General features: G+C 37.8%; 1 protein-coding gene across 1 annotated transcript in view; it reads right to left on the reverse strand.

Moving 5' to 3' along the window:
- Positions 1-12,046, reverse strand: part of thsd7aa (thrombospondin, type I, domain containing 7Aa) — a 204,048-nt gene that overhangs the window by 20,988 nt on the left and 171,014 nt on the right. The window contains exons 20-22 of the mRNA XM_048608398.1: positions 8,641-8,758; positions 7,590-7,735; positions 3,165-3,339 (exon numbers count right to left, since the gene is read on the reverse strand). Of these exons, the coding sequence (XP_048464355.1) occupies positions 3,165-3,339; positions 7,590-7,735; positions 8,641-8,758 (439 nt within the window). The remainder of the gene's footprint in view (positions 1-3,164; positions 3,340-7,589; positions 7,736-8,640; positions 8,759-12,046) is intronic.

The following is a 12,046-nucleotide window of genomic DNA, read 5'->3' on the forward strand; positions in this document are numbered from 1 at the left end:
GTTCTGAGGAAGGGTCACCGGACCTGAAACGTTAACTGATTTTTTTCTTCACAGATGCTGCCAGACCTGCTGAGCTTTTCCAGCAACTTCTGTTTTAGTTCCTGATTTACAGCATCCGCAGTTCTTTCAGTTTTTAGAAAATTCAGACATTGTGCTCGTTCTATTTTCTCATGCAAATTAGAAGAGGAGAAATCTCAGCACTGTGTGTCTGTCAAGTCTCTAGAGTTTAGACACAAGGAACACGGAAACAGCGCTCTATATAATATTGTTTTGAGTTCAACTTGAAATGAGTCAACCTTAAAATTAAGGCAAAATGGACTAAATTTACTGGGTTGCAGGCTGACAGATAGCGTGTAGGTTTCTGCTAGTATTGAAAGCAGTTTCCTGGAGATTTTGAAAGATAATTAGATTTTGCAGTGTGTTCGTCACTCAGTCTTGTAATTTAGTGCAGAAACTTGGGCCACATCAAGTAGAAAGTAACAGTGACTGGATACCAATGAGATGTGAATGCAGAGATAGATATTTGGAATAACAAGAAAGGACATGATCAGGAACCAACACTTCAAAAGGTCAGTGAAGATTGTGGAGAGTATTAAAGAAGTTAGCCAAAAAGACATTGAAATGGTATGGTCATCTTTTGTGAAAGGAGAGATAGAGCATGAGGGAGAGAGAGAATGTGATGAGCTGAGTTGGGAGATCGGACACAGGAAAAAGTAGAGGAAGGCCTAAGACTGGGTGCAAAGATGTGGTGACATGAATTTTAAAAGCATCGGGATTGGAAGAGGAATGGATGACTGACAGGAGGAGATGGAGAATGGTGATCAATCAGTATTGTGTCAGCCCCAAGTAAAATGGTTGGGAGGGAAGAGAGGGAGTAAAAGAGGAGGGGAGGGAGAAGACAACTTCTCATTAATGTTGTAGCAGACTTAAAAGGAGGGAGAGATAGGATTTCTGTGCCATTTTGGCTGTGAGAAGCATCTGAACAGTTCGAGGGAAATCACTGAAGGCTTATGTTGAGACACTGTGATTAAGGCTGTAAAAGTTAGAAGTTAGTAGTTAGAAGATTTAGGTCTGAGTTTCAATGTAGGCAATTGGTGGAAATTATGATTAATTGTGTCGCTGAGACCTGGCGTTGCTTCTTTACGCTGACTTGAATTTCCCTTCTGTGTGCTGATTCCAGTCAATTTCACTTCCTTCCCTGCCTTCCTGCTACTCACTGGGATTGTCTGACCAGAGACCCAGTAAAATAATAATAAAGCCCCAAATAGCAAGAAAGTGAGAGGAAACCCTGAAGGCCTAAAGGACTGCAACTCCGTCCTTTGCTGTTATTTTTTGTCCATTTAAAGTGTCCTAATTGCTTCTACAGGCCTTGATACAGAGTTTCTTCTTTAAGCCCACCTTATTCTGCTCAGTTGGTGTTTAGTTTCATTTAGCTGATGGGATCCAGCTGGGACCATGCCTTGTACATCTAATGTCATTCAACCAAGAAAGTAGTTGGGGTTGAGATTGGAAGAACTGTTAGAAGCTTCATAAGGAAAATATATAACCCCCCCACCCCCTCCCACCTTGATAAAGAAAAGCTAATTACAGACTGGAATCAGGAGAGATAATGGAACTACACCAAAGAAACAAAGTAAACTTATCACCATTCCTTTGTATTACTAACTAGCTTTAGAATAAAGTACCTTAACAGTTTGAAATAAGCTTTGCCTTATGTTAATTTAAGAGGCATTGAGGAAATATATCTGTGAAAAGCACAAAAATTTGATTCAGACAAGGGAATGTTGTTGTTACACATCAAGGTCTATGCTCCCATATAAGTAGACATTGGGCAACGTCAGTCAAACGGCATAACAACAATAAGGCACCAAGACCATTTAGGACTCGCTTTACTAAACCAAAGAAGACATGTGAACTCTAGATCTGAATTTATCACTGTGCCTTAAGTCCCAAATTGTAGGTATTGAATGATAGGTAGCTCTGTGCAGCAGCAAAATCATAATAATAGAAATCATGGAATGTTAAAGAATTGGAACACAATAACAGGAGTGAAATTACTTTATAAAATGTGGATTTTGAGATTTTATGGCCCAATGCCATCTGAACCACTTAAGTATATAATCCCATGTTCATCAGAAAAATCATAATGCAAGCTTCTTAATTCTATTTATATTGATTAATCTCATGCAGTACCATAACTAGGCTGCAAAAAGCAGTATATAAATCTGTAGGGAAAATAACAGAAGGAACATACATTTTACATTTGGTGCTATGGAGATAAATAATAAATATTAAAAACTTTGATACTGTTGGCAACTAATGCAATGCATGCTGAAGAGACATTAAAAATAATGCATTATACATTACTTAAAATCAATGTAACTGTGATAGTGCATTACTGACAACTGTGGTACAGTTTCCATTCGGAATGTCTAATGTAAAAACTACATTGAAAATGTCAGTAATCTTCTCCCATAAGTGCTTTATTTCTGTTTGGGAAGTGTTTGAAAGGCTGTGAATTGCATAATTTATTTTTTGATGCTCCCTATGTACAAAATTGTTCAAAACAAAAAAAGCCTTAGAAGCTGTTGATTTTCAACACCATGGGTTCAACTTTCCCTCTTTGATTTTGAGTGCTCTGAAACATTTGTGTAATAAATTTCTTCCTGTCCTACTTCAATTAAATTGTTAACATATTTTAAAGATAAATACATCAATAATACATAAATGTACAGGCCACTGAACAAATCAAAAAAAATAATCACACAGAGATAGCTAACTCCCCATAAAAAGAATATTCATAACCTTGAAGATATTTATATCTTTTGTAAATAAAAAATAAAATCAAGGAAGGAGAAATTATTAATTAGTTAGATAAAGAATATGCTATAGTTATGACATTTGCTACTTAAATCTTATCATCTTCCTCAATGATGGCATCAGACATTTCCTGACACAGATTCCAGTATACTGCTTATTTAACAAATTAAACACTATATTCAGAAACTTGAGTAGATTTAAGAATTAGTACTTGCAGCAAACAACAGAAATTAGGCACATGTTGGGCTCAAATTCTTTATGCGCTCTCCCATGCATGAATCTTTGCGAAAAAGCCCCTTCCTCATACTTTTCAGCATTGTATCATTTTTGAGAACCAACAGCACCTGGGCATGGGACAGTACAAGCTGCTTGTAGAACGATCTGCTTGTCTCCATTCACCACAGGTTCTACATCGGCACATAACTCGTCATCCACAATCTTGCCAGGATCATCGCTGGATCCATCGAAAACAACACATGATATGTTACGGAATTTCATGCCATCACCACAATGAGCATCCTTCAACAAGAGAAATAAATAATTGTGATTTCACTGAAATTCTTTATAATACCAGTAAAAAGATACATTGATGGAAACACTTATAGAGTAAGAGTGTTAAATTTTGAGAGGATGAGTATGGAACGGACATAAACCCTGAATGATAAAACTTTTAAAACAGTATAGGAATAAAGAAGCTCAGCAGTTCATTTACACATTTCTTCAAAAATGCTGCTTACAAGTTGATATATATATATACACATAACTGCATCCTGTTTTATACGTAGATGTAAAGTGTAAAATATCAAATGGATAAATCTGAATAAATAAAAGTCACTGATTAGTCCATGTTATTATAACCAGTTTCAGCATGAGCCTTCGGGAAAATATCAAGGCCATGGAGAGTGAAGAAGAGATTTAGTAATAATGATATTAAGGATGAAAGGCTTTACTGTAGAGGCCTTCGATATCTTTCCTTTTCCTCATTTTTTTTTGATTTGGAATTGGGTTGAGATGAAGAATTGAACTTTGAACAGAAGCTTGTTTTAAAGGAGAAGTATTTGCTGTTGGGAGCTGGCCTTGAAGATAATACAACTTAATTATTGTTCTAAGGATATGTTAGAGGAATGCCTGCTCAATGGTATGCTCTGAACTGGCAGCTGGTTGGATGTTGAATTGGTCAATCAAGGGCAGACCGGTGCTAATAAGCCAACCACAGAATGTCGATTAGAGAGAAAAAAGAAAAACAGGTCTTACTGGGTTTTGGCAAGAGAGTGATTTTTGTAAACTCTGGAGTCTGCCATTGTTTTTTCCTCTCTCTCTTTCTGTCTCTCAAGATTTCTATTGAGTTATCAAGCTGTTGCATGTTCTGAGAAAAGAATCCAGTCTGTAAGAAATGGGTGAATTTTCTAGAAGTCTGCTGAAGCTGTTTGTCCTGACCACTGACTTTGGACCTGAAGCAAGTTATTCTGTTCTACTTGCCTGTGAACAAACCATTCGTAAAGGATTTCATGCAGGCCTGGTATCCATCATTTGAAAGAGTTTATTGAACAGAAAATAACAATTATTTTATTTTCTTTTAACAGTGTCAATCTGTCTATATGAATGAGGTTTATGATCAAAGACAATTGAGCTTTAGATCATAGATATTAATGAGGTGACCTTGTTGTTTATCTATGTTACATTATTAATATTAAATTGTTAATTTTTGTTTAAAATGTAAACTTGGTGTCCAAGATCTGTTACTCGCTAAGTCTGGTTAGGAACAATTTGGCAATTTTGATGGTCATTGAATGTTTTAATTTCAGTGTGTTGCAAACCCAGTAATAATGAAGCTGATTTGATTTGGCTTCCTATCCCTGTGTCACAAGATTAGTTATGAGGACTTATGGTAGAAATTAGGCTTCATTATTAGAACGTAGGTTAAAAGGATGTCTAATTGTGTTCAAAATTATGATTGAAAACAACAAATGTTGGAGGTCACAGCGGGTCAGACAGCAGCCATGGAGAAAGAGCAAGCTAACATTTCTAGTCTAGATGACTCTTCATCAGAGCTCAAAATTATGAATTGTTTTGATAAGTTAAAAATGAGATATAACGTGGATTAATGAACCCTGATCCCCACTCAAGTAGGAGATGGAGGTTGGAAGGTGTTTAAAATAGAGGCAGCAGATTGTGTGCTAGATTCCTCGCTCTGATATGCCCCATGGCATTTTTCCTGGTGGCTGGCAGTTGACTCACTGAATCAAGGGCCATTTGAGGCAAATTGAAGGAGGCTAACTCAGATTTTCTAAACCACCTCCTGGTTTGTCAGGGTACTGAGGCCAAATCAGCTGGAGGCTGCTCACCAAGTTTAGATGGGCAGTTGCGTGGGTGGTGTTCGGGAGTTAATGATTCACCTGGGTTTAGAGCCCTTTCCTGGCAGTCCAGGTGCAGACGTTGCCATTGGCCACTTTGTTGAAAGGTGTTTTCCAAATAATTCATGGAATGTGCATTTTGTTCGCTGAGCCAGCAGTTCATGCACATTTCTAACTGCTATTGAAAAGGTGGTGGTGTGCTGCCCCATAAATTGTTGCAGCCCATCTGGCACAGGACACTCATAGCGCTGTTTGGGAGGGAGTTCCAGCATTTTGAGAAGGATGGTTGATAATGCATTTCGTAAACAGGATAGCATATAGCTTGGATGGGAGCTTTCAGGTGGTGGTGTTCCAATGTATCTACTGCTCTTGTCATAGAATCATACAGCACGGAAACAGACCCTTTGGTCCAACTAGTCTACGCTGACCATATTTCCAAACTAAACTAGTCCCACTTGCCTTCATATCGCCCATATCCCTCCAAACTTTTTCTATTCATGAATTTATCCAAATGCCTTTTAAATGTTGTAACTGCATCTGCATACACCACTTCCTCTAACAGCTCATTCCACACACAAACCACTCTGTGTAAAAAAGTTATACCTCATCTCCTTTTTAAATCTTTCTCCTCTCACCTTAAAAATATGCGCCCTTGTTTTGAACTTACCCACTCTAGGGAAAAGACCCTTCCTATTCACCTTATCCATGCCCCTTCTGATTGCATAAACGTCTATAAAGACACCCCTCAATGTCTTACTAGTGAAAAAAGTACCAGGCTATCTTTATAACTCAAACCTTCTATTTCTGGCAAAATGCTGGTAAATCTTTTCTGAACCATTTCCAATATAATAATATTCTTCCTTTAGTAGGGTGACCAGAACCGTATACAGTACTCCAGAAGAGGCCTCACTAATGTCCTGTACAACTTCAACATGACACCCCAACTCCAACATTCTGAGCAATGAAGGCAAGTGTACTAAATGCCTTCTTAACCACCCTATCTACATGTGATACAAATTTCAAAGAATTATGAACCTGAAACGCTTGGTCTCTCTGTTCTACAACATTAAGCAGGGCCCTACCAATAATCGTATAAGTCCTGCCTTTGTTTGTTTTACAAAAATGCAATACTTCGCATTTATCCAAATTAAACTGCATCTGCCACTCCTCAGCCCATTGACCAAATTGATCAAGATCTAATTACAATCTTAGATAACCTTCTTCACTGCCCACTATATCACCAATTTTGGCGTCCACAAATTTATTAACCATGTCTCTGAGATTCTCACCAAAGTTGTTTATATATATGACAAACAAAAATGGACCCTGTACTGTTCCCTGTGGAACACTGCTGGTGAGAGGTCTCTAGTCTGAAAAACAACACTCCATTACCACCCTCTTGTCTCATGCTGTCATTCCAGGTGGTGGAAATCTTGGGCTTAGAAGGTGCTGTCTAAGCAGCCATTCTGAGTTGCTTCAGTGCACCTTATAGATGGTTCACACTGGTGTCACTGGGCAATGCTGATGGAGGGGTGATATATAGGTGCCCACTGCTTTGCTAGTCACCTGATAACACACTTGGCGTTAAAGGCATTTACTTTCACCCCACCTCTGGAGTTAAGCTCTCTTTTATCAATGTTTGGGCCAAGGCTGAAATGAAGTCATGGGTTCAGCAGCTTTGGTGGACCCCAGATTGAGTGCCAGTGAGCAGGTTATTAGTAGCACTGCCAGTGATTCCTTCTATTATTTTGCTGATCATTGAGAGTTATTATTATGAGTTATTATGAATTACTTTTTGTCACGTATGTCTAGAAAGACAATGAAAAGTGTTTTGTCACCATATTTTGGTGCCATTTGAGATACAAAAAGATCAAAAAGAAATTACATAAAAAAAGCTCATCTTCTGTACAAGGGATCTTCAAACCCAGCTCCAGAACTTCTGCAAGGCCTCTGTAAGTTGTCCTTAGTCTCGATAAGGCTCCACATTTTAGGCCTACAGCAGCCAGGAGTCTCTGGTCCGGGCACAACCACCGCCACAACTGATGACCCGCCAAGAATCGCTGCAGACAATAACCTGCTGAATCCACACTTCAGGCCTATCGCAGCCAGAAGCCCTCACACCAGGCACTGCCACTGCTGAAGCCAAAGACCCACCAAGTCTCCGGGCTTACTGTAGCCAGAAGTCCTTGCTAATTGGCCAGGTTGGATTAGTGCTGCTTTTTTATGGATGTAACATACCTGAGCAGTTTTCCACAATGCCAGGTTGAGGCCAGTGTAGCAGTTGTATTGAACAACTTGGCCAGGGATTCATCTAATTCTCCAAATTAAACCTTTACTGCTATTTCTGGATTATTTATCGAGAAGATGAGAATTTTAATAATGTTAAACAAAACAGAAATATAAACATTTACATACCTTAACTGTACATTGGGTCCATTCACTATATTGCCATCGATAGCAAGGTTTGATCAAGCATGGTTTGGACTGTTCCAGCTGCATTATACATGGCCTTCCATCTCCCTGGAATGGCTGAATCAGTGTTCTCTTGCGGGTCATTACTCCTGAAGAAAGAAATCACAGATGTTACATTTGCTTGGTGATGAGAAACTGATTTGATCCTCCCACTTATTTCTGTAAAACATATTGTTAAAGGGCAACTATAAAATTAAAGTCCTAAAATATATGTGTATATCATTGTTCTGTTAAGAAAACCAGAAGCATGCTTTTCTACACAAATAATGATTAAATAAACCAGATTTTCAGATGTTCCTTCCTTCACTTTCTTTTCTGGTTAAAGGAAGAACAGCTTTATCTCTTAGGATGGACATTAGGGAGCAGTTATCAGGTCACATATTTGTAAGTTCAGCTTCTAAACTGTGAGAGCATGACAAATTACAACTACAAAGTGGTTCCCTAACACTGGATTAGGATTATTTAATTGTTTCAGCATATTGTTTAACTAATAAATTATTGAATGTGTATGACCCATTTATATAATGTGTTACATATGTAAAATACATGTATTTTGCATATATAAATACAATGAAAACTCCTTTATCTGCTTTAGTCTATGGTAACATTTTTTATGCCTGTACATGGTTCTTTGATAGGCCTCAACAAAATTAATAGACCTATAGATTATCATTATCATTAGCTGTATAAACCCACTACAGTTAATGGACTCTAGTCCACTGACAAGTTGTCATTACAAAGGCACAATGGTAGTATAGGAAACTTTTTCACCTTAATTGGAATTACAATCTTGTGCTTCAAAACAAAAAAGTTAAAAAAGAATGTGGTTGAGAAAAATAACAACTCACCACCTCTACTTTTAAGTGATAATATACAACCATTGCATACATAAATATTTATCCCCAATGTTTTTTTGTGTTGTCATAGATTCATGTTACTGTAAATGCTAGAATGTAACTGAATGATAAGTTAACCAAACAACTTGCTTGGTTACCTGTAAGACCACATGACTGAGAACAAGCAGACCAGGCCGACCAGTCAGAGAACTGACAATTCACTGGACACTCCACAGCACACGATGAATTCATCTGCCACGATTTCTCTAGACCCAGCTGTTAACAGAAGCATAGAGAACTTTCAAGTATGACAACTGAAAAGAAAGGCATCTATACAGATATGAATTATTTTATTTTAGTTTTCTTCATGTCCTTTTTTTTCAAAACAGACCTTTGTGCTCCTACTTTTGCAAAATGATGACCTAGGCACAGTGAATGTTTATATATTGATCAGATTAGAGAACAAGTGTGTGGAGAAAACCCTCCCAAATTTCATTCCACTAATTTAATTGCGGCAAAATTGAGTGGGCACTGACCTATATTCTGACCTTGCTGATTTTATGAAAATTGTTTTGGCCAAATAAACCACTGTAGCTGGACACAGATGTATTGCTTCTACATCTGTATCTTACAATATGCAACACACCTAATTTACAAGCCATCAACCTATGCTAAAATGCATATGTCTGCTCTTTTTATCAAACTCTGTCTTTAAAGCAACCTCCAAGGGTTATTTCTGGTACTAACTCACAATGCACTAGCTACAAATGGAAGATCAATGAAAATTAATAAACAACAAAATCAATTATTACACCCAATTATTTCTCATAGAGGGTATGACAAAGACAATTAGACAGAATGTTTTAAAAGCATGTGTATTAAAATAAACAGAAACTGTGCTAAAACAGCTTCATTCTAATTAGGATCAGGAAATAGCCTTGCATAATGGTCGTTACCCTTTCTGATGTGTCTATCCATTTATTTCTTTTCACACCTATTTAGAAGACAGGGGCAGGAAATGTGGTTATTCACATCCATGTGATAAATCTACAGCAATAATGTTGATAACATTTGTCTTTTGAGGATTTAATGTACTTCCAGGATTCAAAATAAAACATATTATCAATTGTACAATACTGCAAAATGCCATTTTATGACATGTTTATTAAAAAAAGTGAAAAATGCCCAATCAACTGGACAATTGTTATCCTGCACGATGTCTCCGAATTAAGCTAAAAAGCTATAATTGCACTTTTCCTCTCTGTCACAGAAATTTTATTCACGAAGTGTTAACCAGCACGAGTATTGAGCATCATGCTTAATAGCTTAATAGGATGCAAATTTGTTATTTGCTTTTCGTTTTGGTTAGCATGAACATCACATTTGTGTATTTTTTTATGTTCAAATATCTAAAAAGATTTATTCAGCCAATTTCAGCAACAACCATTTTCCTTTAATCAGTCCTTGCTAATTATTTTGCCTTTTACATTGAAAGAAAAAGGGTTATGTTTGTGGGAGGTCAGTCATTTCATTCCCACAATGTCATTGAAGGAGTTTCTTATAGAAGTGTCCATCCCATAAGGTCAGAAATGGGAATATTCACTGATGATTGCACAATATTCAGTACTATACACAATTGCTCAGGTACTGAAGCAGCTTGTCTATATGCAGCAAGACTTGCACGATATCCAGGTTTGGGCTGACAAGTGTGATATGATAACATTCATATCACACGATTGCCAAGCAGTGATCATCTCCAATGAGATTCGAAACACTGTTGCTTGACATACAGTGGCAACAGCATTGCTGCGTTCTTTATTATCAACACTGTTACTGTTGACCAAAGACTGAATTGGACCAGCCATATAAATACTATAGCTACAAGAGCACGTTAGAGAGTAGGAATTCTGTGGTATAAAACTCACTTCTGCCTCCTCAATGCCCGTTCATCATCTACAAAGGCATAGGTCATATGCAGTGGAATACTCTTCGGTTGCCTGAATGATGTAGCTTCAACAACACTCAAAAAGCTTCATCGAAGCAGCCCACTTGATTCCCATCCCACTCACCACCTTAAACATTCATTTCCTTCACCACAAAGGCATAACGGCAACAAGTGTATCTGATTTCCATAATGCATGGTAACGACGCACTCAGGGTCCTGTGATAGCATCCTTCCAAACCTGCCACACACAATTCTGACTTGGAATTATATTGCTGCTTCCTCACTGTCACTCATTTGGTAAACCCTAGGATTCCTTTTCCTAACAGCATTGCAGTATATCTGCCATGTTAATGATAATGGTCAATTGTTTGTAAGAGATAGATTAACTCCATGGGTTAGTTTATATAAATTAGTAAAATAAATTACAAGTAATGAAGCAGGCCTTATAGCAACTAATTGATTTGTGTCTGCAGATTACAGACTCACAGCAGGCTAATTATCATGCAGAATAGCTAAATCTTATATACATGGCCCATGGAAACTTTAAAATGAATTTTCTTAAAGGCAAAGTACACATACAACACCACTCTCCTTTCCAAAACAAAGCTTAATTTCTGATATGCCAATGCATTTCTATAACATATTGGGACTTTGACTGGAAGGGTGATTGATTGTTACAGTCGTTCTTGATAATGACTAGATATTGACTAGATAGGCTTGATATGGACTAGATTTGAAGTTCCAGAATTTGCTGATCCTCACATATTACAGCCAAGTTTTGATCCAGATTAGCCACTGACTTGCTCTGGAAGTTGTCAAGTGGTTCAAATCTTTGGGCACAAAATACTATGCAAGGACTGAGAGAAACACTACATAGGCCAAACTGGAAGAAAACTGACAATACAGATACATGAACACCAACTAGTCACCAAGAGACATGACCAATTCTCACTTGTCTCACTACACACGGACAATGAGGGACATGAATTCGACTGGGACAACACATCCATAATCGCACAAGCCAAACAGAGACACACCAGGGAATTCCTGGAGGCCTGGCAGTCCAACCAGAATTCTATCAACAAACACATTCAATTTGACCTTGTGTTTAAACCACTGAGAAACAAAACTGGAATACCAATCACCCCAGCAAACTGAGGCATATAAATAACAAGCGGGACAGAACACCGTCGCTTCACCGGGGTGCACTGATGACGTTGCCTAGCAGGGTGACGAAACATTTGCAATCAAACCCTCTGGCTCGGTGAGCATGTCTCTAACCTCAGCCACAATCTGAGGTACAAATCTTCTTGAAAACTTTTGACAAGGGGAGAATTTGCAAACTCCATATAGAAAGTCACCCAAGGCTGGAATTGAACCTGAGTCCCCTGCACTGTGTATGATATTTTGATTCTGCCTATTGTTGATCTGCACTGGGTCAGCAAGCTGCTTAACTATTACATGCACAATAAGTAATGTCTACTTTATAACTTATAATGTGTTTTATCGTTTCATATAACATAACATTACAGAGTTGACTCAGAAATCAGAAACTCAAGCTGCAGTAAACAATTCAAGAAACATTCATAGATTTGAATATGTCTTTTTCCAATCCTTCA

The sequence above is a fragment of the Rhincodon typus genome, chromosome 2 (assembly GCF_021869965.1).
Source record: "Rhincodon typus isolate 14 chromosome 2, sRhiTyp1.1, whole genome shotgun sequence".
NCBI classification, from domain to species: domain Eukaryota; kingdom Metazoa; phylum Chordata; class Chondrichthyes; order Orectolobiformes; family Rhincodontidae; genus Rhincodon; species Rhincodon typus.